Source organism: Numenius arquata, chromosome 21 (genome assembly GCF_964106895.1).
Source record: "Numenius arquata chromosome 21, bNumArq3.hap1.1, whole genome shotgun sequence".
NCBI lineage: Eukaryota > Metazoa > Chordata > Aves > Charadriiformes > Scolopacidae > Numenius > Numenius arquata.
The window spans coordinates 4,154,922-4,178,805 of NC_133596.1; the positions used below are offsets into that span (position 1 = coordinate 4,154,922).

The window sequence follows — 23,884 nt, forward strand, 5'->3', positions numbered from 1 at the left end:
CCAGGAAGAGGGGACGAGGGATGTAAAACATAGTGGTAAAAGCCAGAGACCTTTGCCTGCCCTGCAGACAATAAAGAATCCCAGGATTTACTTTGTAAAGGATTTGTTTGCCCAGTTAACTAGTATTCCTCCCCCAAATGGCAGCCCTGGAATAACTACATCTCGGTAGTGCTGCGTGTATCTCGTTAGCATGGCCTCAGAGATCCCTTCTGAGAAATGGGGAAGGGGAAGGATGGGAATGGGAGAAACCTGGGGCTGTTTTCCAGCCTCTCTCATTGACGCCTTTTCCTCCTCTCCCTCGGCAGACGTCCCCGGGCTGAGAGCCTCCCTGTACATCGAGAGCCTCCAGCGGGAAGCCCAGAGAGCGCTTCAGGAGGTCCTGCAGCCTCTGCACCCTGAAGACCAGGGCCGCTTTGCCTGCATTTTGCTGATCTCCTCCACCTTAAAATCGATCCCTCCCACCCTCATCACGGATCTCTTCTTCCGACCCATCATCGGCGACGCAGACATCATGGAGCTCATCGCGGAAATGCTGTATGAGATAACCGGCAGGCAGCTGGCTCCGGCGGCACGCGTGGCCTGCTGAGCAGCCGCGCTGTGCCACCAGCCCCGTGGGTGCTCCCCACGCTTTGCCGGGCGGCAGAGCAAATCTGGGAGCGGGGATTTAGCCAGACAGATGTCCTGGACTCCGCAGGGAACTGCACGATTCAGCCAAGAGAAAGGGCTCCGGTTCAGCAGATGTTTACAGCAGCTCCTGCTCCTCCTGTGCCGGTCTCCGTTTCAGGAGTGTGTGGGTGAGGGATTTCTTTTCCCGTTCACAGCCAGAGTGGCTCAGTCATCTGCAACCAGGCCCCAGAGCAGGTCAGGTTAGATCCTGGTCCTGGGTTTTACTCAATGAATCCTTGGTCCCATTTAAATCAATGTGCATTTTGCTGTTAACTCCAAGAGACAAGGTTTGTCCTCAGCTAACAGCTTGATTCCACGGTGTTTTGGGCACGGCGAGTAGCGCGTCTTCAGTGGGATCGCTCTCCCGATGCCAACGTTATGGAATTAGCTCCGGGTGAAGTCTTGCTTTGTTCTATTGTGCTTGAAATCTCTAGAAATATTGATGAAGGATCTTCCTCAGGCACCAAGTGGGGAAAAAGCCAGAGTATGAAATCTTACAGGGGGTGTGCAGATTCATCCCTCCTACCTTTCCTCAGATTGTGTCTTTTCTCTGTAATTCCATGAAATACAACAACAGAACTGCTCACAGGGCAGAGCCCCTCAGAGCCCCTAAACCTCTTGCACATCACCTCGGGCTGGGGGCTTATCTCATTTGCATTAGGATAATTGAAACCCCTGAGCTGTGAACGCTGCAGAAACGAGGGGTTTAGTGGTAGAATCAAACATCCCTCCCTCGAGTGACAGCCTGGAAAGCTTGCTCCTCCTGCCCACAGCTTCTGCCACAAGTTAAATGTCAGTATTTTATAAGGGAATGTTCTTGCAGTTTGTATATAAGATGCAGTAAGTTATTTTTTTAATAAACTGTTTTACATTTTGAAACGTTGTGGTGGCTTTTTAGAGGTGGTGGTAACTCGGGGGGGGGTTAGAAAAACCAGCTGCAGGCCCAGGGTGGGAAGGATGCTCGAAGGAAAAGGGGCTTTCCATAAAAATCCGTCTGCCCCACCGTGGGGAGGGAGCATTGGGATGTTGGAGGTGTCTGATGAACAGCCCCACGGCACAACCCCCCCCGGGTGCGTCCAGCAGATAGAAATTTCCAGAGGCAGCGGGATCGCAGCCCCTCCTGGTGCCTTCCTCCGGGCGCTGAGCCTCGCCCCAGGGCAATGTCAGAGGTGGGTGCTCTGACTCACCTGGACATGCACAAAGCCACTGACAGGCAACAACAGCGTCCCATTTGCCGTGCCCGACCCAGCCGAGGTGTCGGGTAAAGCCACACAAAGCCTCCCTGTGCCCCGTCACCCTTCTACCCAGGGAAACGCCTCAAATTTTAGCCAGCAGCGCGGCGGGAGCAAGGACTGCTTTGTCAGTCTGTCCCTCCGCCTCTCACCGGAGCTGCCGAATGGCGACAGGCGGCGTCCAAGGTGATCTCAGCCCTGTGACAGCCATTTTCCACGGGGAGGGAGCGCGTTGAGTCATGGGATGATCTCCACAGGCCCACGCCAGCCACGGGCAGCCCCGAGCCACGCAGCGTGGTGACGCACGCCTGAGTCATGGCACACGGGGTGCCAAACAGCCCCGCTGCCAGTTACCCCCTGTCTCCATCCTGCCCCCAGTCCCACCAGCCCCTGGGGACACTGTGGGGCTCCCCTGTCCGACATGGCACCCACCTGTGGCGCTGCCCATGAGGCGGGTCTGTCACCGCAGGGCCACCCCTCCACAGTGGGGGACACAGCGCTGGGACTTTACCACGAGGGCAAGGCCAGGACACCTCACACAGGGCAGCACTGAACAGCACAGGGGGGGCCCTGGACACCCACAGTGCCCTGAGACTCCTCCAGGGCCTGTGACACACCCTGGGGCCTGGCTGTCCCCAAGGCTTGTTACCTCTATTGGGTCTGGCCACCTCCAGGGCCTGTCACCTCCACTGGGACCTGGCCACTCCCAAGAACCGTGATCTCCATCAGTGCCTGGCCACCTCCAGGGCTTGTTACCTCCATTGGGCCTGGCCACCTCCTGGCCTGGCCACTCCCAAGACCTGTCACCTCCATTGGGGCCTGGCCACCCCCAGGGTCTGTCACCTCCACTGGGACCTGGGCACTTCCAGGGCCTGTTTGCTCCATTGGGGCCTGGCCACCCCCAGGGTCTGTCACCTCCACTGGGACCTGGGCACTTCCAGGGCCTGTTTGCTCCATTGGGGCCTGGCCGCCTCCAGGGCCTGTCACCTCTATTGGGCCTGGCCACCTCCTGGCCTGGCCACTCCCAAGACCTGTCACCTCCATTGAGGCCTGGCCACCCTCAGGGCCTGTCACCTCCACTGGGACCCGGCCACCTCTAGGGCCTGTCACCTCCATTGGGGCCTGGCCACTCCCAAGACTTGTGACCTCTATTGGGCCTGGCCACCTCCAGGGCCTGTCACCTCCACTGAGGACTGGCCACCCTCAGGGCCTGTCACCTCCATTGGGGCCTGGCCACCTCCTACCATTGTCAAGGCCTATGACCCCCCGGCCCGAGGCTTGGCCTTCCCCAGAGCCTGTGACCCCCTGGGGCCTGGCCACCTCCGTCCCCTCGTGCGCCCGGCCCGCCCGCAGCGCGCTCCCCCGCCACCAGGCGGCGCCCACTCCGCGCGTCGGGAGCTGACGTCATCAAGGCGCGCCCGCGCTGCCTGTGACGCGGCGCCCCGCTGAGGCAAGATGGCGGCGCCCAGCTGTAGCGTCGATAATGGCGGCGTCGCCCCCGCTCGTTACTGCCTGGTGAGCGGCATCCCGGCCGTCCTGCGCTCCGCGCAGCTCCGCGCCTACTTCAGCCAGTTCCTAGAAGGCGGCGGCTTCCTCTGCTTCCACTACCGCCACCGCCCCGAGCGCCCGCCGGCGGGGGGTGGCGAGGAGGCCGCGGCGCCGCGCACTTGTTCCTGCCTGGTGGCCGTGAAGCCCGGCCGCGCTCGCCGCTTCGTCCGCATGTACTCGGGCAAACGCTGGGTCGGACCCGGGGGCGCCTCGCTGCCCGGCCGCTGCTTCATCCGCAGAGTTCGCCTCAGCGCCGGGACAGGTATGAGCGGGTACCGGGGGGGGTCCAGGCCCGGCCTCCCCTCATGGGCCTGGAAGGGTTCGGAGGACGCGTTGGGTACCGGATCCCGGTCCTGCGGGTCCCAGCAGGCAACCTGAGGGCACCGGGTGGTTAAATCCTCTCACGGAATTTACTTAATGCCTTAATTCCATGCCCCTCTACTCTGTTCTGGTGAGACCCCCTTGTAGTGGCTGCCTTCAGCTGAGAGGCCACCAACATCAGAAGGACATGGACGTGTTGGAGCGGGGCCAGAGGAGGCCACGGAGATGCTGGGGGGGCTGGAGCCCCTCTGCTGTGAGGACAGGCTGAGAGAGTTGGGGGGGTTCAGCCTGGAGAAGAGAAGGCTTCGGGGAGACCTTAGAGCCCCTTTCAGTCCCTAAAGGGGCTCCAGAAGAGATGGGGAGGGACTTTTTAGTAAGGCCTGTAGCGATAGGGCAAAGGGTAATGGTTTTAAACTAAAAGAAGAAAGATTTAGAGTAGATATAAGGAAGAATTTTTTTACTGTGAGGGCAGTGAGACACTGGCCCAGGTTACCCAGAGAGGTGGTTAGTGCCCCATCCCTGGAAACGTTCAGGGTCAGGTTGGACGGGCTCTGAGCAACCAGGTCTAATTGCAGATGTCCCTCCTCATAGTAGGAGTTTGGACTACATGTCCTTCAAAGGTCCCTTCCAACCCAAACCATACTGTGGTTCTGTAAGAATGGGTCTGGGGCCTGCTCATCCCCCTCCTGCCTGGGAGGACCCTGATTTACCCTTCTCTCTTTGAGTGTGTGTTCACCTACAAAACTATTCCTTCTTTCCTCCAGGCACGGAGACGTTTCCCTGCAGCGAGGACAAGACAGCTGCAGGCGAATCTGTCACGGAATCAGACTTGAAGCGGCTGCCTGAGTTCAACCCCCCTTCCTTCATGCCTTACGGGAACGTGGGCACCCCCCTGAAAGTTTTTCTGGAGCTGATCCGGGCCTGCAGGCTGCCTCCCCGGATTATCAAGAAATTGCAGCTGGATTTTCCAAAGACAGGCTCATCCCGTAGGTATGGGAATGTGCCTTTTGAATACCAGGACACTGAGACAGTTATAGAAGAAGAAAGAGTTTACACTGCTACGGGGGATGAGATCACAGAGGAAGAGGGGCCTGTGGCAACATCTGAGGTGACTCACCCAGCCAGCGCTGAGGAAGATGAGGAGGGGCAGGAGAAGGAGGCAGAGGAGTCGCACTCGGATGATGTAAGTGGATTTTTCTAGCACCATCCAAGCTTAGCTATTGTAGCTGCAAAGCTGGGAGAGCCGATATAATTCTCTTAGAGCTTATTTTTAATCTTTTAATTGTATTGCATTAATTGCTTGTCCAAAATTGGTGTTAAAATATGGTTGATAATGCCTTTGTGCACTGAGCCTCTTGGCGCATGAAGAGCGTGGGCATTAATGCCTCCAAAACTGCTGGTCTAAATCAAGCTGGTTGTAGGGGGTCAAGCACAAAGGATTTGGTTGGGGTCAAGCCCAAAGGATTTGGTCCAGAGGACTGAGCCCAGGCAGAGAGTGGTGCTGTGGGAGCAGATCTCTGCCCTGCTGCACGGCAGATCAGCCTGGCTCTGATGTTGCTTGTAAATGAGGCGACCGGAGACTGGGGAGCAGTTTGTATGCTGGAAATGACAGGCAGAGCTCTACGAATGGTTGACCTTGAATGCTCCTGCGATTGAAGTTAGTCATTCTGAGAAAAATGGCTTTCGTGACAAAGACTTCTAGAAAACTGGGCTGGACAGGCTCTCTGGAGACTATCTTGCTCCCTCCACCTGACAGACGCCTGTCTAGCCTGTTCTCACCATCCTCTGTCATTACAGAGGCAGCACAGTCCCGAGGCAAGCCATTCCCGTTCTTTGCTCTACCAGAATGAACTTAGATGCCAAATCTTTGCTGCAATTTTATCCCATTAGGTTCTCCTAGCAACAGCGGACACAGAGAAGGCTTTGTTCCCTCCTTGACAAACTTTTTATTCAGTCTTTTCTTCTCCAGACTAAACAGACTCCTCTAGCCGTTTCTCACAGGCTGTTTCCTGGATCTTTTGGCTGTTCCTTAGTCGGTTAATGTCTTCCTTGGAGGGCGCTGCCCAGAACCGGGCAGGCAGCAGTAAAGCTGTCAGCCTGATCTGTGTCTGTGCCAGCAAACTGCTTCAGTGGAACCGCCACAATCTCTTTAGGGATCAACTCCAGTGGAATTAATTTGTTGCTAGTGCTGACTTTACGTACAACACACCTGCTCCTTAAATGGGCATCTTTGCGTTCCAGATGGGGTACGCCGCTGAAAGCATGCCGTGAAGTGGGTGTGATGTGGTATTTTTTTATTATTTTTTTTTCACCACTTCTGTCTGCTGACTCTGGAGATGGCGTTAGTCAGGGGAATGAGGTCATCGGTGCCGGTCGTGTTAGTGCCTGAAAACAGCAGGCTGAGACGAGCCCTGTCGACAAAGCTGTTTCGCAGGGAAGGTGTTGCGATGGGCCGTGAGGGTCAGGGAAACGGGGAGGAGGCCGTGCCCGCTTGGTGTCACCCACCTTTCACTGGCTCCTTTGCAGGACAATGATACCTGCGAGGAGTGGGAGCGCCACGAGGCTCTGCACGAGGATGTGACCAAGCAGGACCGTGTGGAGGAGCGGCTCTTTGAAGAGGAGATTGAGCTGAAGTGGGAGAAAGGCGGCTCTGGCCTTGTCTTCTACACGGACGCTCAGTACTGGCAGGAGCAGAATGGAGGTAACGTTGACGTTTGTGTCCCTGAGCCACAAACTAACCACCACGAGCTGGGGGGCCCAGCCTTGCAGGTAAATCGGGTATAACCCCGTATGAGCATTCCAGATCAGCTACAGATGCAGGCATCTTGCCATCGCTTTTTTAAACCTTCCCTTGATCACAAAACCTGCAGTGGTTCAATCCAGATGCCAGAGACCCTGGTGGTCCTGCTGGCGGCCTGTTGTGTAAGCGCTGTGGTTTGCAGAGTCTTTAATACCGTTTCCTTCCCATTTTATTAGAGAAAACAGGGAACTGGGCCACCTGCAAACAGCTCTTGTGTGTCAGACTTCCACAACCATCACCAAAACTGGTGCTTTCCTTCTCTTGGCAGACTTCGATGAGCAGACTGCGGATGACTGGGATGTGGACATGAGCATCTACTATGACAAAGGTATCTTGAGCTGAAACCCCCTCCAGGAAACTGGGGAGGTTGGGAAATTCTGACCCTGCAGAATTTCTGCAGATGGGGAACTCTTTAGCTCTCTCATCCTTTGAAAGCATCTGAGACGTCAGTGTACTTTAAACGACGTTTTTCTTGTCTGGCAGAGAGAGTTGCCAAAAAGAACAGGTTCTGCCTCCTTGTTGCGTGGTGCTTTGGGGGAAATGATGGCAGCGAGCAGTTTCCTGAGCTGTGCTGCTCTGACTCTTGCTGCTGTCTCCCTAGATGGAGGTGATAAGGATGCTCGGGACTCGGTCCAGATGTGGCTGGAACAGCGACTCCGGGACGGATTGGAGGATGGATCTGTTTCAGGGCAACAGATTGGCACCTTCGAGAGATACACCAAGGTGAGCTCTGGGTACGTGCTCGGGAGGGGATGGGGCAGGACAGGAAGGGCTGTGGTGGGGATGCTGAGAGGCTGCGGGTTGGGGGGAGGGAGAGGTCTTGGATGTGAGGAGAGGGTAAGAGGGTTTGGGGAAGATGAGGATGGGCTTTGTCCAGCAACTCTGTGACCTTTTTTTTTTCCCCTCTCCCAGGGCTTTGGCAGGAAGGTGCTGGAGCGGCAGGGCTGGACGGAGGGGCTGGGGCTGGGCAGCAGCAACTCTGGAATGGCCGAAGCTTTGGACAACGAGGGTCAGAACCCCAGATGCAAGAGGGGGCTGGGGTAAGTACCCAACCCTGCCTTGCCAGCCTGTGTTCAGGGCCTCTGCCCAGGCTCTCTGGGCTGACGCAGCAGCTAACTGGCCACACAAGGAGCAGGTTGTGAACTAGAACTGGAAGTCTGTCCCAGGGATCTGCCTTTCTCTGCACACAGCCAGTGGCAGGGCCTCTCACAGCGCTCCAGAGCCAGATCCGTTGCTCTTCCTGACGATCTGGTGCTCCTTGGAGGAGCTTGTGGCATTAGAGTGGGACTGGGACCATATGAAGGTTCATGCAACACACAAACACAGAGGAAGAGCTGTGCTTGAGGATTGAAGGTCACCTCTGCTACAGTATTCTGGTGGGGAAAGCCCAAGTGAGCTGAGCTGTGGCTGTGCACCTCACCCCTACCTTCTCTGGGGGGTTTCTGGGGGCTTTGTGCGGTGCTGTATTTCCCTGTGAGGGCTGGCTCTTCTTCTGGAGCAATCTCACAGCCAGGAATAGGACAAGAATCCTTATTGTTCTGTATCCGTCCACTTTTCCTCATGAAGGAAACGAGCTGGGATGTCCCACTGCTACCGCAATGTTTGACCAAACGTTTCCCGTGTCCCTCTAGGTACCACGGGGAGAAACTGCCAACTTTCAACAAGGTGAAGAAGCCCCGGCGGGACTCTCCCATCCTCATCTCCACCGTCTACGATGACCCTGACCCAAAAGACAGCGGTGACCATCTGCTCAGGCGCCAGCCACCCACTGCCATGAAGTACAGGCAGGACATGACGTTCGTCCGGGGGTCACAGGGGGCTCTGGAGAGTGCCAGGGCCCAGTCACGCTGAGCAGGGACTGTCACCCACCCTTTGTACCGGTTCTGCTCCCGTCGAGCACAGGCTGGCTCCTGGTCTCGAGTGTGGAGCGGGGGTGTTCATATATTTATTTTTGGAAGAAATAGAGACTTGTAACAAAAATTGCCACTGAGTTTTTGGTTTTTGGTTGGTTTTTTTACCCGAATTGAACCATTCAAACTTTCTGGTCCTGTTTTGTTCAGTGGGGAGAGGGAAGGGTGTTGCGTTTCCCCACTGGTTGTTTAAAGCCCGTACAACTGCCTGAATCAACCAAGCCGGTGTGCTGGGTCAGCCTTAAAAAAAAAAAATAAATAAAAAATCCCAACTTGTACTTTATGGCTGCCTGAGAGCCAGGGGAAGGACAAGTATAGACAGGGCCGGCTGTGGCAGGGGTAACTGTCCCCGCAGAAAGCTCGCTGCTGGCCCGCAGCTTCGCCCTCGCTTGGGCGTGACGATCCCACGCTCCTGGGAGAAACTCGTCGGGATGAAACGACTCAATCCTGGCAGGCCTCCGGAGGAATTCTGCGGGGAGGCGTTTTCCCTGCGGTCGGGTGTAGCGGGTTGCTTCCTTCCACGGCTTCTCCGACGTGCTCTGCTCCGTTTTCCTGACGTAGGCACTCTTTTTTTTTTTTTTTTTTTTTTTTTTTGAGGGGACAGAGCCTTTGTCCCAGTGACCCAGTACTGGAGGGTTGAATGTGAACTGGTGAATGTTCTGCTGGGAGGTTCCAGCTTGGCCCCGTGCACCTTCCTTAAGGCAGGGAGGGGATCTAGGGAATAATTTCGCCTTCTTTGGGAGATGGATCAGGGGGTGGGGTTGCTCTGGAGGGGCAAGGGCCGGCGCCGGGATTCGAACCCGCGACCCCGGAATCGGGGTTTGGGGTCCCGGGTTCGAGTCCCGGCGATGGAAGGAGCGGTGCGTTCCTCCGAGCCGCCAGGGGGCGCTGTGGCGAAGGCGGCCGTTCCTCACCCGGAACGCGGCGCTCGGGGCCCGCGGCGACCCGGACCCAACGCCGGGGGCACCAACGGCGGCGGCTGGCGGTGAGAGGCCTAACGGAACCGGGGAGAGGCCTAGCGGGGCCTGGAGGGAGGGGATGAGGGATGAAGGCACCTGCGCAAGGAGCGGGGGATGTTGGGGGGAAGGGGGAGACGGGGATCGTAGGGGAAAAGGGAGGACATGGAGGAAAGGGAAGCCTGAGGGGAAGGGGGATGCGGAGGGGGGCAGGGTGTCATGGGGGAGAAGACGGGATATGAGGGGGAAAGAGGGGATATGGGGGTGCAGGCCAAGGGGGGGATATGGGGGAACAGGGTGTCATGAAGAAGAAGAAGGGATATGAGGGGATACGGGTGAAAAGAGGGGTTATGGGGGTGCAGGCAAAGGGGGGCTGTGGGGGGGAAAGGGTGTCGTGGGGGAGAAGGGACATGGGAGGGGATATGGGGAGCAAGGGGGGATAGGGGGAGAAGAGGGGATGTAGGCAAACAGGGACATGGGGAAGAAGAGGGGACATGGCGGGGAAGGGGGATGTGGGGGAGAAAAGGAGATGCAGGCAAAGAGGGGAGATGGGGGAAGAGGGGATATAGAACATGAAGGCACAGGGGACATAGCACGGGAGACGTGGGATGTGTGGGGAGAAGGGATATGGGGAAGGAGCCGGTGGGAGAGGGGACATAGGCCGGCATGGGGAGAAGGGAGGATATGTGACAAGTGGGTATGGGGTTACATGGGGAGGAGAGGGGACATAAAGGAGAAGAGGGATGTGGGGATATGGAGAAATGGAGGGGAGGACATGGGGACGTGCTGGGGCAAGGGAGGGAATGTGTTGGTGCTGCCACATCAGGAGGAACCCAACTAGGGTGAAACTCACTCCACACACAGGCAGGAGTAGGGACCTGCGTCCTGTGGGTCTGGGTGGGGGTTTGCCCCCGTTTCCAGCCACGGCAGCACCAGCTCGGGGGTAACAGGGTCACATCTGCCCTGACACGGGGCTCACTGGGCAAGGAGGAAGAGGAGGCAGCACAATGGTGCTTTCCCTTCCTCTCCACCCGCTCCCCGGGTGTGAATTCCAGCCCATCGCATTCGTATAAACGCAAATAAAATGGTAAACGGGAGCTTTTCCTTTCTCAATCAACAGAAGGGGAAGGAAATGAGCCGACATGTCTGAGGGCAGCAAAGGGAGCTCGCTGGCCTTTGGCCAGGTGGTAATCGGGCCTCCGGGCTCCGGGAAGACGACCTACTGCCATGGCATGCAGGAGTTCATGGGCAGGATTGGGCGCAAGGTGACGGTGGTGAACCTGGACCCTGCCAACGAGGCCATGCCCTACCAGTGTGCTGTGGACATCGCTGAGCTCATCACCCTGCCCGACGTGATGGAGAACCTGAAGCTGGGGCCCAACGGGGGACTGATCTACTGCATGGAATACCTGGAGGCCAACTTCGACTGGCTGCAGGAGAAACTGGCTGCGTTCAGGGGTCACTACTACTTGTTTGACTGCCCAGGGCAGGTGGAGCTCTACACCCACCACGACGCCCTCAAGAACGTCTTCGCGCAGTTGGCCAAGTGGAATTTCAGGGTAGGTTTGGGCTCTTCAGGGAGCTGTGATCATGGACCCTGTGCCAGGGAGCAGCGCCTGGCACCCCACGTGCTTGTGCAAGGGGCTCAGAAGCTTTATGCCACTTGGTCGGAGCTTTCTATTGTGGCACAAATGACTTCATTGGGGAAGGAGGGGAATTTTGCCTCATTTTATTCTTGGAGGGACTGGCAAAAGAGTGGCTTGTTCAGGGGATTTAGTGCAGTGGGATTATCCTGAGCAGAAACATGGATTCCTTCCTCTCGCTGTGCTCCAGGGTCCTGTCCATAGACCTTGTGTGTTTTATCCGAGCGGGTGCTGTGTTTTCGAGCGGGGAGGTAGATCCATGTGCTGGGCGAGCGAGGACCCTTTGCAGTGCTGCGTGAGAAACTCAAGCCTCATCTCAGGCCCTGCCTTGCTCTCCCACGGCCAGACCGAATCGCCCTGCACGTTGTAGTACGTGCTCTGTGCTTTCTTGCACAATGGAAGATGCAAATGAGGAAGCGCAGGTGAGAAGAGTCCCGTAACCAAGTGAACTCGCTGACGTTGCATTCGTTTTGCATTTGGGCCAAACCATGAATGTGCAAACCCTGGATGGTGTGAGCGAGAAGGGCAGGTTCATTTGCTTGAAAATTCCAATGTGCAGATTCCCAGTGACAATTCTTTTTATTCAAATAAAGGCAGGTGAAACTGTAGTTACTAAAAAAAGATGGTTACACGGCTGTTTTGTTGCTCACCCAAGTGCTTACACCTGCCCGTGAGCTTTAAACTTGCTTTTTTTCTTGCTGCAGAAGCGTCGCTGTGACTCAGCCACACTCTGACTTTGAGTAACGTTGCGTTGCAGGCAGCAACTTAACAGAGGTCTCGGACCACAGGGTTACAGCTGCACAAAACACAGGGAGTCAAACTGCTCGTTAATTTAATTATTAATTATTATTTCAAACCACGTGGTAATTGGCTCTCCCGGCCGAGCCTGGTGTGCTACAGTTACTGCTCATGAGCATACGCTGTGCGGGAGCATTCCTGTGGGGAAGGTGGGGAATCTGGAGACGTGTCGTTCAGAAGGAGAGTTTAACCCCAGCTCCCACCTTCAAGAAAAAAAAAACAAAAACCTACAGACTGCAGATGAACTTCATCTGCAAAGAAACAAATCCTGAGAAAAGGGGGAGCAGTTGCAGGTTTAAGTGTCTGGTGGAGCTCAGCACCCCTGTAAGTCTCCCCACGGCCTTTTCTGTGCACCAGCATCCTGGGGCCTGGATCCCCCAGGTGGTCCATGGCTGTGAATGTGATGATAAATACTTCTCTTTGTGTAAGTGCTCTCACATATGAGGATGTTTTAGATGCAGGAGCTAGAAAGTAGGTGGTAACTTGCCCTTTGGGGGGGTGTCTGTGTGGTTATAGCCAGGTTCGAACAGATTGTCCTACAGCCACTTTTCAGACTGTCCCAAAAGCGAGTGGATGGACCTGTCGCAGCTCTGACCTTGTGCTGTCCCTTTGTCCCTTTGCTGTCCAGCTGGCTGCGGTGCATCTGGTGGATTCACACTACTGCACGGACCCTGGCAAGTTCATCTCTGTTCTCTGCACCTCGCTCTCCACCATGCTGCACGTGGAACTGCCCCACGTCAACATCCTCTCCAAGATGGACCTGATCGAGCAATACGGCAAGTTGGGTAAGAGCCTTTGCGAGGGGAAGACGTGGAATTGGGCTGCATCAGGTGGAAATTAGCTGTTTGAGTACAGGGATGGCTTGCCAGGAGATGGTCAGGGAGCTGGTGTAAATCTCACTGGGTTCTTCAATTTACAAGTTGCCTTCAGAGCTTCTTGGTGTTTCCCCACAGCCTTCAACCTGGATTATTACACAGAGGTCCTGGACCTCTCTTACTTGGTTGACCATTTGGCTTCGGACCCCTTCTTCAGAAATTACCGCCGCCTCAACGAGAAGCTGGTGGAGGTGATTGAAGACTACAGCCTGGTGTCCTTCGTTCCGCTCAACGTCCAGGTGATGCAGCAGGAGGAGCGGGGCAGGGAGAGCAAAGAGTGTTGGATACGTAGCAGCTGGTTACGTCTTTTTAGAGCCATGAGGGCTGAAAAACCTCAGCTGTGAAGAGACTCAGGGATGGAGGAAGACAGGGAAGACACCCAGACTTGTAAATGATCTGTGGCAGCCAAAGGAAAAGAAAAGGCTAACGAGCTTGGGGCTATGTGGGCCTTGTGTCCCGGGGTGGGGAATTAAGACTCCCCCTTCATTCAACTCTTCTGTGCCTGCATTTCAAACCTGGGCAAAGTATCAACTAGAGCGTTGTTAAATTAAGGGGCACAAAAATAATTAGAAGATCGGGAGGAATACATTTGGGAGCAAGGGCTGAAAATGTTAATCTGGTAGTTGGCAGAAGTGTCAACAAAGGCAAATGGGCTGAGGCAAGAGGCGATGAAAGGGAGCGAGAGGGTGGAGGGTGTCAGCCCATCGTGTATTCGGGCTCCTCGGCGGGTGCCCCTGCTTGTCCTGTGGCCCCTCTGGGCTCAGGCAGGCCGGCAGCGTCCTCGGGGCGTTGGGTGCTGCGTGGGTGGCCCAGAGCCTCGGAGAAAATCCACAGTAAAGCCCAGCGTGAGCTCCTGCCTCCGGGGAAGGACGGGATTTCCCTGTGTGTCATCTCCCTCCCTTTCAGGATAAGGAGAGCATGCGGCAGGTGATGCAGGCAGTGGACAAAGCCAACGGCTATTCCTTCGGAGACCAGGAGCAGAGGAGCCTGGAAGCTCTGATGTCGGCAGCAGTGGGAGCCGATTTCCACTTCACCTCGTATCCTTCTCCGCCGATCCTCTGTTATATTGAGTTTAAATTCCTCCTTCCGTAGGGAAGAGAGGCTGAAGGTGAGGCGGGCAGTTTGCGGGCCCGGGTTGTTACTAACATCATCTGATGCTGTTTGGTGATATCCATGTGGGGAGAAGGGCTCAGCCCAGACCTTAGCAGACAGTTGTCCACACCAAAGCCACCACATTTGTTGCTAATTGATACTGTGAATGTGGGAAGAATCTTTTGACGACTTTCCTTGCTCTCACACTCACTTGGACTGGTTTGTTCCACCTCGTCCAAACCATACAATTGGTTCTCCTGTACTTGTCCAGTCTGGGATCAGCCAGAGCCAGGAATAACTCGGGTGATCCGTGCTGCTGCCAGTGCTGCCATCTTCCTGCCAGCCTTCAGGCTAATGTGGGGCTGGATCCTCGCTGAGAACGTTTAGAGCTCCTTGCAGAAGGGAGTGTTTGAGCCCAGCCCCTTGTTTTCCTTAATTACTGCGTTATCAGCACGCTTGCCGTGCAGGAGAAGTATGTGCAATCTCAGGAGAAAGCCGTGGAGGACGAAGTGATGGATCTGTAACACACCCACCTCTTCCACCGCCGGCTCTCGGTTTTGACACCTCTCCTTTTCCTACCGGGAGCTTAAGGGATCTCCGCGTCCTGTGACTCAGACCAAGTGAAAGCCTTTCCAGGCAGAGCTCTGGCTGCTGGACCCTCTCCCTGTGAGGGTTTGACCTCTTCCTTCAGCACAGAGCAGCGTTTTTGCAGAAAGACGATGGCTGAGAGCAAGACAGGCCAGGTCTTTCCTTAGGAACAAGGGTAAAGGACACGGGTAGCGAGAGAAGAGAAGCAAGGTAAAGGAGACTGACTTCTTGCCAAGTCTCCTTCTCCCCATCATGAGCAAGATAGATCCAGAGAAAGAAAAAGGAGTTCGAGCTGTCTCATCTGCAGTGAGACCTGAGACAAAAGTTCTGGGTTTACTGCGTGGGAGGAGCGTGCGGGGGCCTCCTGGTGCTCAGAGGAGTATCCAGCCTGAGAAGCCTCCAATCTTTCTCGAGGAGAACAGAAACATGATTGTTTTTCTTTTTTTTTTCTTTTCTTTTTTTTTTTTTTTTTTTAAAAAATAATGATGGACTCTTTCTTAATAAAACGCTCCTTCGTCTCGCTTTCATCTTGTGTGTTTGCTGAACCTGAATAAATAAAACCGAGAGTGCTACAAAGCCCCGGGGCTAAAAAGCCTCTGGTGGGAACGTCACCGGAGCTGCTGCGTCGTGTGCTTTGCAGGAAAGGCTCCGCGTTTGCCGTGTCCTGTCCCTCTATGATCTACCTGAGAACAGAGACGGCGTTTGCTGGAGGGAGCGAGGCCCAGCGACTGCGGGACGGGAAAGCAGGTCACACTCCTCGTGTGTCCTTACCGGGGGCCGAGCGCGGGCGGTTTGGGGAGCACCCAGCGAGCACCCAAACTGCAAGCTCGGCTTTTGTAGGCTTTTTGATTAAGAAAGACCCTGTGTGACTCAGTGGGAGGTTGGAGCATGTCGTTTGCGTGTAGGGCTTTTCCCAGCAGCTTGTTTGCCCTCGTCCACCTTTCTGGTTTTTCTCCAGATCCCAAATCCTGGGGCTTCTTTCCCGTGTTATTCCCTCTCACCGTCCCACTGCAGCTCCCGATGGTGACGGCAGCTCAGGTGCCACCTCCTCTGCAGCCCCACCACCTGCAACAGCTCAGGACCATCAGCGTGATGAATGGGGAAGGTCGGGGGGATGAAAAGCGAGGTGGACGATAAAAAACGAGGCGTCCGCACCGAGCACCCTCCGAGGGCCTTCCAGCGGCTCCAGCGGCCGCACGTAGGATGGGAGCGGGAGAGAATCCCGGTTCCCAGCTCCCTGTGCAGACTCAGCATCGCCTCTTGCCCAAGACCTGGCGTAAAATAAGGCAGCTCGTTCTCTCGGGCCGCTCTGTCCCTCAGCGCAGCGGTGGCAGACCACCCACCCCGTGAATCTAAACGCGAGCGGGGTCTTGCTTGGCAGGGACCGCAGCCTGGCAGGGAATGAAAGCAAAATTTTCCTGTATCTCACGGTGGCCTGGCTTTGTGGCCAGAGTTTGGAGACAAGGAGGAGCTCGGGGAGGGGGGGAGAAGGCACACGCTTCCATGTGCACACACACACGCGCTTGTGCTTTAACCAGATCAGTTCCTGATGAAAGGCTACAGTGACGTTTCAAATATAGAAGTCAAACTCCTCTCTGCTGGCAGTGCCTGGGTTCTTTTCCGGAGAATCCAAGGGCTTCCCTGGGTATTCCTGGCTGAAACCCCGCGGCCACGTTTCAGTGCTCTCTGGGGCTGAAGGTCTGGGAGCTGATCTAACCGTAACCGGAGCCGAGACTCCATCCTTGCCTCGTGGGCTTGTCCCGGTCGGCTTTGAGCCCTGCCCTTCCCGTATGGGGATGGTCATAGAAATGTGAATTTTATGGTGGCTTTTTTCATGGCTTTGTGCGATTTGGTGGCTTAAGAGGGTATTGTCAGGTCAAACTGGAGCCGTCAAAGCTTTTGTGGCTGTTTGGCTTTTTTCTTTTATTTTATTTTAATGCCCAGGCGGTATCTTGCTGCGCTGAGAAGATGGAAATCGAAGGTGATAGGGACCTCTGAAGCTCGGGGAACCTCTGCCCTGGCCGAGCCAAGAAATGCCGAGGGCTAAAAGAGCTGCAGCCTGAGAAGTGCAGCATTTTCACACCAAGGAGCTCTTCTCATCCCAGATTTGGAAAGGAGGAGCTGAACTGGGACCTGCAGCTCAGCAGGGACGATACTGGTTGCTGCTCCTGGTCAGGACGAAGCAGAAAATGGCTCTGCAACGGGCAGGGATGACCGGGAACCCGGGGTGCGAGATCCAGCCGGCTCCTGCACCCACATGTCCCCACGTTGGGAGGGGACGGCCTCGCCAAGGCTCCCGGGGCTGAGGGAGGTGACACTCTGGCTCCTGTCGCTCCCGTTGAGCAATCAACCCGGGGCGAAGGGCCAGGATTAGTCACCCCAATTGAGGCACATCCCTCCGGGGGGGGAGGAACAAGGGGGGGACGACACATAGGCTTTCTGCCGAGCTGGTCCTACCTGCCCCGGCCCCTCCAAGCCCAGCGCCGGGAGAGGCTGAGCCCACCCTGGCCACGCGTGGGACCTCCTGGGGCCAGAGTGAACGTGGCAGGTCATGTTTTTTCCGGGATGGAGGGGTTTGGGCTTTGGTGGCAGCCACTGAGCCGGGGTTTGCTGTGTCCCCTCCATCAATTCCAGCCCCAACCCCTGCTTTGTGGCCAGCCCACCGTGCCGGAGCCATGGTTCACATCCCACCCAGCAAAGTGGCACCTCAGTGGCTTGCTGGGTTACCCCATGGCAACTGCGGGGTGCCTCTCCATAGCCCAAAACATCAGGCCAGGTCAGCCAGGTGCATGCAAGTGTGGGTACTGGGATGAAATGGTGTGAGTTTTCAGTAGCCTCCAGCCCCCAGTCAGGGCTTTTTGGTAGCCCCCAACCCCTAGTCAGTACTTGTTCCCATCCTGGGTCTCGCCAGGGCTGTGGGACAGACAAGATGGACCCAAATCCAGAGGACGGAGCTCGTGTGACCCTTCCAGGAGAGGGTGGGGGGGGCTGCTGGCTTCATCATGGGGCTCCTGCTCCGAGTTTCCCCATCAAGTGGTGCCTTCTGTGGGGGTATGAAAAACCTCTCCAAAAAAATAACACACACACACACACACCCCCACACGACCCCCCCCCCAAGATGAGGCACCCAGGAGAAGCCTGGCAGCACCCCAAGGTGCCTGCCTGGTGACAGCCAGTGAGCCCTGTCTCCCTTGGGTGCCGCGGCAGCGGGGAGGGAGGTGCTGGTGGTGGCTCATCCTCAGCTGGCCCTGCCAGGCAACCAGGAGCCAGCCAGCCCTGGCCCCGGGCACGAAGCCCCACTGGGAGGTTGTGAGAGCTGGGGACAAGGGACAAAGCCCGGCTGTGGGTCCCACAGCCCTCCAGCCCCACTTGGGATGGGCAGAGCCTTTTGCAGGCAGCGTGGCTAGGGGCAACAGCCCCCACTTGCCCACAGAGACCTATTTTAGCAGCCTTAACCCCACAGCTGCTAGCCAGGGTGGGGGCAGCCGGGACCCTGCTCCTGGCGCCTGGCTGGAATGGTGACTCTGGGACGGGGGACACTCCCTGGCCCTGGGACACCCACGTCCCTTTGTTAATGACACTAAAACACATATATTTGAGAGCTCTGCTGTGCAGCCCCTCCTGCGTGGCATCAGGGATGCTGAGAGCATCCTCCAGCGTGTCCCAGCCACGGACCACGGATGAAGATGGGGGGGGTTGTCCCAACGTCTTCCCTCCATCTGGATCCCACCACCCTACGTGAAACAGGGGGCCAGGGAGGACCCCAGGGAACACCCCGTGCTCCCCAGCAGCACATCCCTCTCCACAGGAGGTGTTGTGGGGGCCCGGGGGCCTCCCTCCCAGCCCCAAAAAGCTGCTGGACCGGCTGGGAGGCCGGGGAGCATCGTCCTCCTACACGGCCCAGCCACGCTGCAATTTTGGGTGCTGTTGAAATCGGTTAACTCCTGGGAGACCGGCGGGAGCCCCATCGTCCTCCCGCCACCCATGGGCCCCAGGAAGCAGCAGGGACAAACGGGTACTGTCACCCCCCCCCCCTCCAGGTCCCCCCTCATCCCCACCCCCAGTTTAACCAGCCTGGGCTGCTTATGTCCCCAAACCGCCGGGTCAAGGGCCAGTGAGAGCCCTCGGCTTGTTTTTCACGTCGGCCAGCCCCGGTTTGGCTAATTACAGGTCTGGGGCTGGTTCCCAGGCTGGGAGCGCTCGGGGCCAGGCGGTGGCCAAGCGTCGGGGCCCCTCGCTGGCCTCCCCCCGGGGAACCGGCTGGGCTTCCCAACATTGCCGGGGGCCCCCCCCAGCTCAGCCGGGACCTGCCGAGCAAATTGCAACCTGCCGGGGCCGCTGGCCCGGTCCTCAGTGGGGCCAAGGCAGCACCCACTTTTGCTTCTACAAGATACCATGATGGGCATGGGGAGGGGGCTGAGGGATGGGTGAGGGGCTGGGGGGGGGGGGGGCTGGCAGGGGTTAATCCCCTCGGCTGGGCTCTGTACCAGGCTCTGCTCCGGGTGACGTGTCCTGGGCAAACAGGTTCTGGTTCACGCAGCCCAACCTCCCACAGCAGCCAGCGCTTTCCCACGGCAGAGCCCTTGCAAACCTCGTTACATCCCAGGCTGGTCCCTGCAACCCCCTGAGCTTTGCACCGGCTGCCCCACAAACCCACCATGCAATGGTGGGGGGGGTTTGCTGCCCCAGCCGTGCCTCAGTTTCCCCAAACGTAGCAGCTCTTGGCACCCCGGGAGCCGGATTTTGGCCATGCCGGGGCTCGGGGCTGGCATGTCCCCCACGTCCCCAGTTGGGGACCCCGCTGAACCGGGGTGGCACGTCCTGAGTCACGGCGCATTTCCTCCCGGCATCCCGGTGTTTCCCATCAAAGGCCGGCTCCTGCCCAGCCCTGCTGCTCTGGATCTGATGAGCTCATAGCCCAGGGTGCCATGACTGTATTTTATTGTAATTATTTTTCATGTCGAAACTCGCGCTGGTGGGGTGCGGGGTTGAGGGGGGGGGACCCTGCTCCGTGAGCTGCACCCTTCGCCATGGCTGGGCGCCAGGGCCAGAAGTGCTGAGCTTTCGCCTGCTCCGGCGTGTCTGGACCTCGACAGGGATGTCCCCACCCCGATGACACCCCAGGGCTGTCCCCATATCGCTGCTGATGCTGGTTTAGGAGACTTGCCCCCCACCCCAGCCCCCCCCTCCTCGGTTTGTATGTATTCCAGGTTTGGAATGTAGAGAAGAGCCACACAAGGGCCTCGGTGATGGGTTTTGGGGCACTTTTTGGTTTTGTACCAAGGAGGTGGGACACCCCACTGTGGGGTTGGGGACCTCGGCGCACCCCACAGAGCAGCCAGTCCCATGGGGGGGCTGCCGAAACCCTGGCCCCCACAGAGGCAGAGCCCACCCCACGAGCCCTTCCACGGGCTGCGGTTTTGCAGATGCCGAGGGACGAGGGGCTCGTTGGGCACCCCAAGACCCCATCGTGGGGCTGGGGGGTGGATCAGGAGCAACTGAGATGCTGCTGCAGCTCCCGGGGGACCCGACCGTCCCCCCCACCCCCGGCTGGTGGGGGGGGAGGCAAAGAGGGTGCCCGGTGGCGGTGGGAGCTGCCCAGACATGTGCGCGGGGGAGAGACGAGGCAGAGCAGAGGCAGGCGTGCAGGAGACGGTTTATTGGAGACGCACAGAGGCTTTGGAGATACGTGACACCCCCCTCCCGCCCCCCCGCTTTTCTTGGGATGGAGGGGGGGGGCTGCCCAGAACCCCCCTCACCCCAGCCCGACCCCTCACCTCCTCCCGTCGCAGCTCCAGCCCTCCAGGACAAGGGGTTTGGAGCCGGCACGCTGCCCTCCCCGCCCCCCTCAAAAATGTTAAATAGTGGGGGGCTGGCAGCCCTCCAGGATGGAGGAACCCCCTCTCCCTCCTTTCCCCCTCCCCAGAGAAGAGGATGGGGGAGAGGGAAGGCGGGGGGGGATATGCCAAAGCCGCCCAGCAACCACCACACACAGCCCCCCCCCACCCCTTACTCCTGGCATCCAGGTTGGAAGGGGAGGGGGGGGGAGGGGGTGAGCCATGGGGGAGCCAAGACACCTTCCCCCCCCCCCCCCCCCCCCCCCCCCCCGAAAAAGACAACAAAAAAAAGACCAAAACAAAAATTAAACCACGAAGAGATGCCGAAGGGACTGGAGGCGGGGGGGGGGGGGGGAGGGCAGGTGGGGGCCGGTCCCCGGCTCCGCGGGGGCCGTTCAGTTCTTGGGCTCTTCGCCAGCCTCGCCGCCGTCTTCTCCGGCGCACTCGGCTGTCCATAGCGTGAGGTTGTCCCTGAGCAGCTGCATGATGAGGGTGCTGTCCTTGTAGGAGTCTTCGCTGAGCGTGTGCAGGTCCCCCATGGCCTCGTCGAAGGTGGTCTTGGCCAGGGAGATGGCCTGCTCGGGGGCGTTGGCGATCTCGTAGTGGAAGACGGAGAAGTTGAGGGCCAGCCCCAGGCGGATGGGGTTCGTGGGCTGCATCTCCTTTTTGCTGATGTCCATGGCCTCTTGGTAGGCTTCCTGGGCGCTGTCTATCGTCTTCTTGCGGTCGTCCCCGGTGGCCACCTCGGCCAGGTATCGGAAGTAGTCACCCTTCATCTTCAGGTAGAAGACCTTGCTCTCGGGATCGCTCGCCTTCTTGATGAGATACTTGTCCAGCAAGGCCAGGACGTTCTTGCAGACGCCATTGAGCTCCCTTTCCACCTTCTCCCGATACTCGTTCACCAGCTGCGCTTTGTCGTCCCCCTCTTCGGTTTTGTGCTCGATGCTGGAGATGACCCTCCACGCCGAGCGCTGGCACCCCACCACGTTCTTGTAGGCGACGGAGAGGAGGTTGCGCTCCTCGTTGGACAGCTCGTCCCCGTGTTCCACCACCGCCTTCATGAAGTCCGCCATGTCCTCGTAGCGCTCAGCCTGCTCGGCCAGCTTGGCCTTCTGCACTTGGTGGTTTCTTGCCATGGCTGGGACGCAGGGCGCAGGGCAGACGCTTGGGCGAGGAGCGGGGCCGGGAGCCGTCGGAGCCTCTGCCGAGCCCCGTCGCCGGGATTCGTTTTTGGCTGAGCGTCGGAGCCTCGAGCGAGAGCGGGAGGAGCCAACGAGGCCGAAGGAGTGTCCTCCTCCTCCTCCTCCTCCTCTGCTTCCTCCCCACCGAGCCCAGCCTTAAAAGGAAAATTGCCGTGATTCATCACCCGCGGGCGGCTGGGGAAGGGGCGAGTTGGGGGGGGGGGGGCAACGCCCTGCCCTCCCCATGGGTCCCCAGGGAGGGCTCGGTGGTGGGTGCAGCACCCATGGATGCCCTGGGCAGGGGGGGGGTGGGGGGGGTTTCTCCCCAATGCCAACACCCACCCCAGGACCAAGAGGACGCCCATCCTGCTGCTAAAAGCACTTGGCTGGGGGGGTGTGTGGGGGGGTGTGGGGTGGGGTGGTATCATTTTGGGGGGGTGGGGGTACACAGGGATGTGGCAGCATTCAGCTCTTCCCACCCTCCCCTCGGAGAAACGGGCCATGGGGTGTGTCTGGTCGTAAAAGAGGTTTCCTCCCCCCACCCCCTACTCCCCTGAAATCATATCACTGTCGTTTTTTTATATGGTGATTAACTTCGCTGGTAATTGCGAGGGCTTGACGGGCAGGTATTTATTCCCACAGGTGGGGAAACCGAGGCAGAGAAGCTCAGCAACTCGCCCCAGCGCCGCGGGAGGGACCGCCCCAAAGCTGGGGTGCCATCGCCCCGTGCCTTTGAGCGCCGCGTGGTGGGACCGGTCCTGACACCCCCCACCCCCCCAAAAAAAAAACCCCTCCCAGAGCGGAGAATCCACCATTGGTGCCAGCCTGATCCGGCCAATGGCAGGGAAACCCCCCCCCCCCGGCCCACTGAACTTGGGGGGGGGGGGGGGGGGGGGGGGGGGGGGGGGGTGGGCTCCCACCGCTCACCTCCAGCCCAGTGCTGCGTTTCCCCACCCCAGCATCTCACCAGGGGCTTATCCCTTCATTGAAGAGCTTTGGGGTGGGGATGGTGGTTGTTTTTTTCTTTTTTTTCTTTTTTAAATTTTTCTTTTTTTAATTTTCTTTTTTTTTTTTTTTTGACGTGAACTCGCTGGTGGAAATGCGCCGCCGCCCCCCCACCCCCCCCAACCACCACCACCCCAAGCCCGATTAGGATCTGTGCTTCGTGTTGCGCTGCAGTTTCACTCTCGACCTGCTCCAGCTTGTTGCCACACGCCGGCGGCTGCTGGCCGGGCTGGCGAAGCCTTGGCCTGGTAGCCGGTGCCAACTCCCGGCACTATCTGCCGTGCGGGAGCCGTGCGGGAAGGGCAGGGTGGGGCGGGCGCCCGGCGGCATGGGGCCAAGGCAAAAAAGAAAAGGGATTGGTGGTAGTTGGGGTGGTGTTTTTGGGGGGTTTTTGGGTTTTTTTTTTTTAATCGGTGTGACTCGCTGCTTTACTCATCCCGGCAAACAGCCCTCGGTGCCACCCCAGCCGGCAGCCCCCTGTCCCCATCAGCACCCCCCCCCACTCCCCGGCCTCGCTCGGATCCCCTGGGATGGGGCGATGGAGGATGCTGGGGATGGTGGACGTGAGGAAAACCCTGTGGATGCTTTTTCCAACCGAGTGCAGCCCAGAAAAAGACACTCCCCACCCCCCCACCCTGCCCAACCTCCCCACCTTGGCAAGGGGGATTCGGGGCTGCTCGCCCCCTCTCTGGCCAAGCCCCTGGGTGCGTGGTGGGGCTGGGGTGCCCCTGCCCGTTGTGGGGTTCACACACAGTGGCAGCATAGAATCATAGAATGGTCAGAGTTGGAAGGGACCTTAAAGATCATCGAGTTCCAACCCCCCTGCCCTGGGCAGGGACACCTCCACTAGAGCAGGTTGCTCAAAGCCCCATCCAGCCTGGCCTTGAACCCCTCCAGGGATGGGGCAGCCACAACTTCCCTGGGCAACCTGTTCCAGCGCTTCACCACCCTCACAGGAAAGAATTTCCTCCTAATATCTAATCGAAATCTCCCCTCTTCCAGTTTAAAACCGTTACCCCTTGTCCTGTCACTACATCTCCTGACAAAGAGTCCCTCTCCGGCTCTCCTGTAGGCTCCCTTCAGATATCGGAAGGCTGCTATGAGGTCTCCCCGGAGCCTTCTCTTCTCCAGGCTGAACAACCCCAGCTCTCTCAGCCTGTCTTCAGCATGAAGGTGTCTGGCTCCACCTGCCCTCCCTTTCCCACCCCCCCTGCCGGAGCACCTCCATGTCCCCCCCACATCCAGAGCTGTGCCACGTGTGGTGCCTCACCGGCAATTAGAGCTCCTTCCCCAGAGGAGCGTGATCCACCCTGGGAGGAGATAACGCCCTGCTGAGTCGGGAAAAAGGCATTTTCCGAAGGAAAAGCCACATGGGAGACCACTGCCCATCTCCCACCTCTGCCCGGGAAGTGGGGGCAGACCCCTAGAGACC

General features: G+C 58.1%; 3 protein-coding genes across 3 annotated transcripts; 2 read left to right on the forward strand and 1 right to left on the reverse strand.

Annotated features, from left to right (window-relative positions):
* The first annotated feature begins 3,334 nt into the window (after positions 1–3,334).
* On the forward strand, positions 3,335–8,720 carry GPATCH3 (G-patch domain containing 3). The gene is made up of 7 exons (XM_074162164.1): positions 3,335–3,708; positions 4,532–4,950; positions 6,294–6,468; positions 6,836–6,895; positions 7,169–7,290; positions 7,480–7,607; positions 8,199–8,720. Exons 1-7 carry the CDS (start codon positions 3,354–3,356, stop codon positions 8,416–8,418), a joined length of 1,479 nt encoding a protein of 492 aa, XP_074018265.1. The 5' UTR covers positions 3,335–3,353; the 3' UTR covers positions 8,419–8,720.
* A 1,833-nt stretch (positions 8,721–10,553) lies between these two features.
* Positions 10,554–15,002, forward strand: GPN2 (GPN-loop GTPase 2). The gene is made up of 5 exons (XM_074162182.1): positions 10,554–10,992; positions 12,503–12,659; positions 12,828–12,988; positions 13,656–13,786; positions 14,293–15,002. Exons 1-5 carry the CDS (start codon positions 10,576–10,578, stop codon positions 14,363–14,365), a joined length of 939 nt encoding a protein of 312 aa, XP_074018283.1. The 5' UTR covers positions 10,554–10,575; the 3' UTR covers positions 14,366–15,002.
* Positions 15,003–20,661: 5,659 nt separating this feature from the next.
* Positions 20,662–21,402, reverse strand: SFN (stratifin). The gene has a single exon (XM_074162186.1). The coding sequence runs from the start codon at positions 21,400–21,402 to the stop codon at positions 20,662–20,664; it is 741 nt and encodes a 246-aa protein (XP_074018287.1).
* Between the last annotated feature and the right edge of the window lie 2,482 nt (positions 21,403–23,884).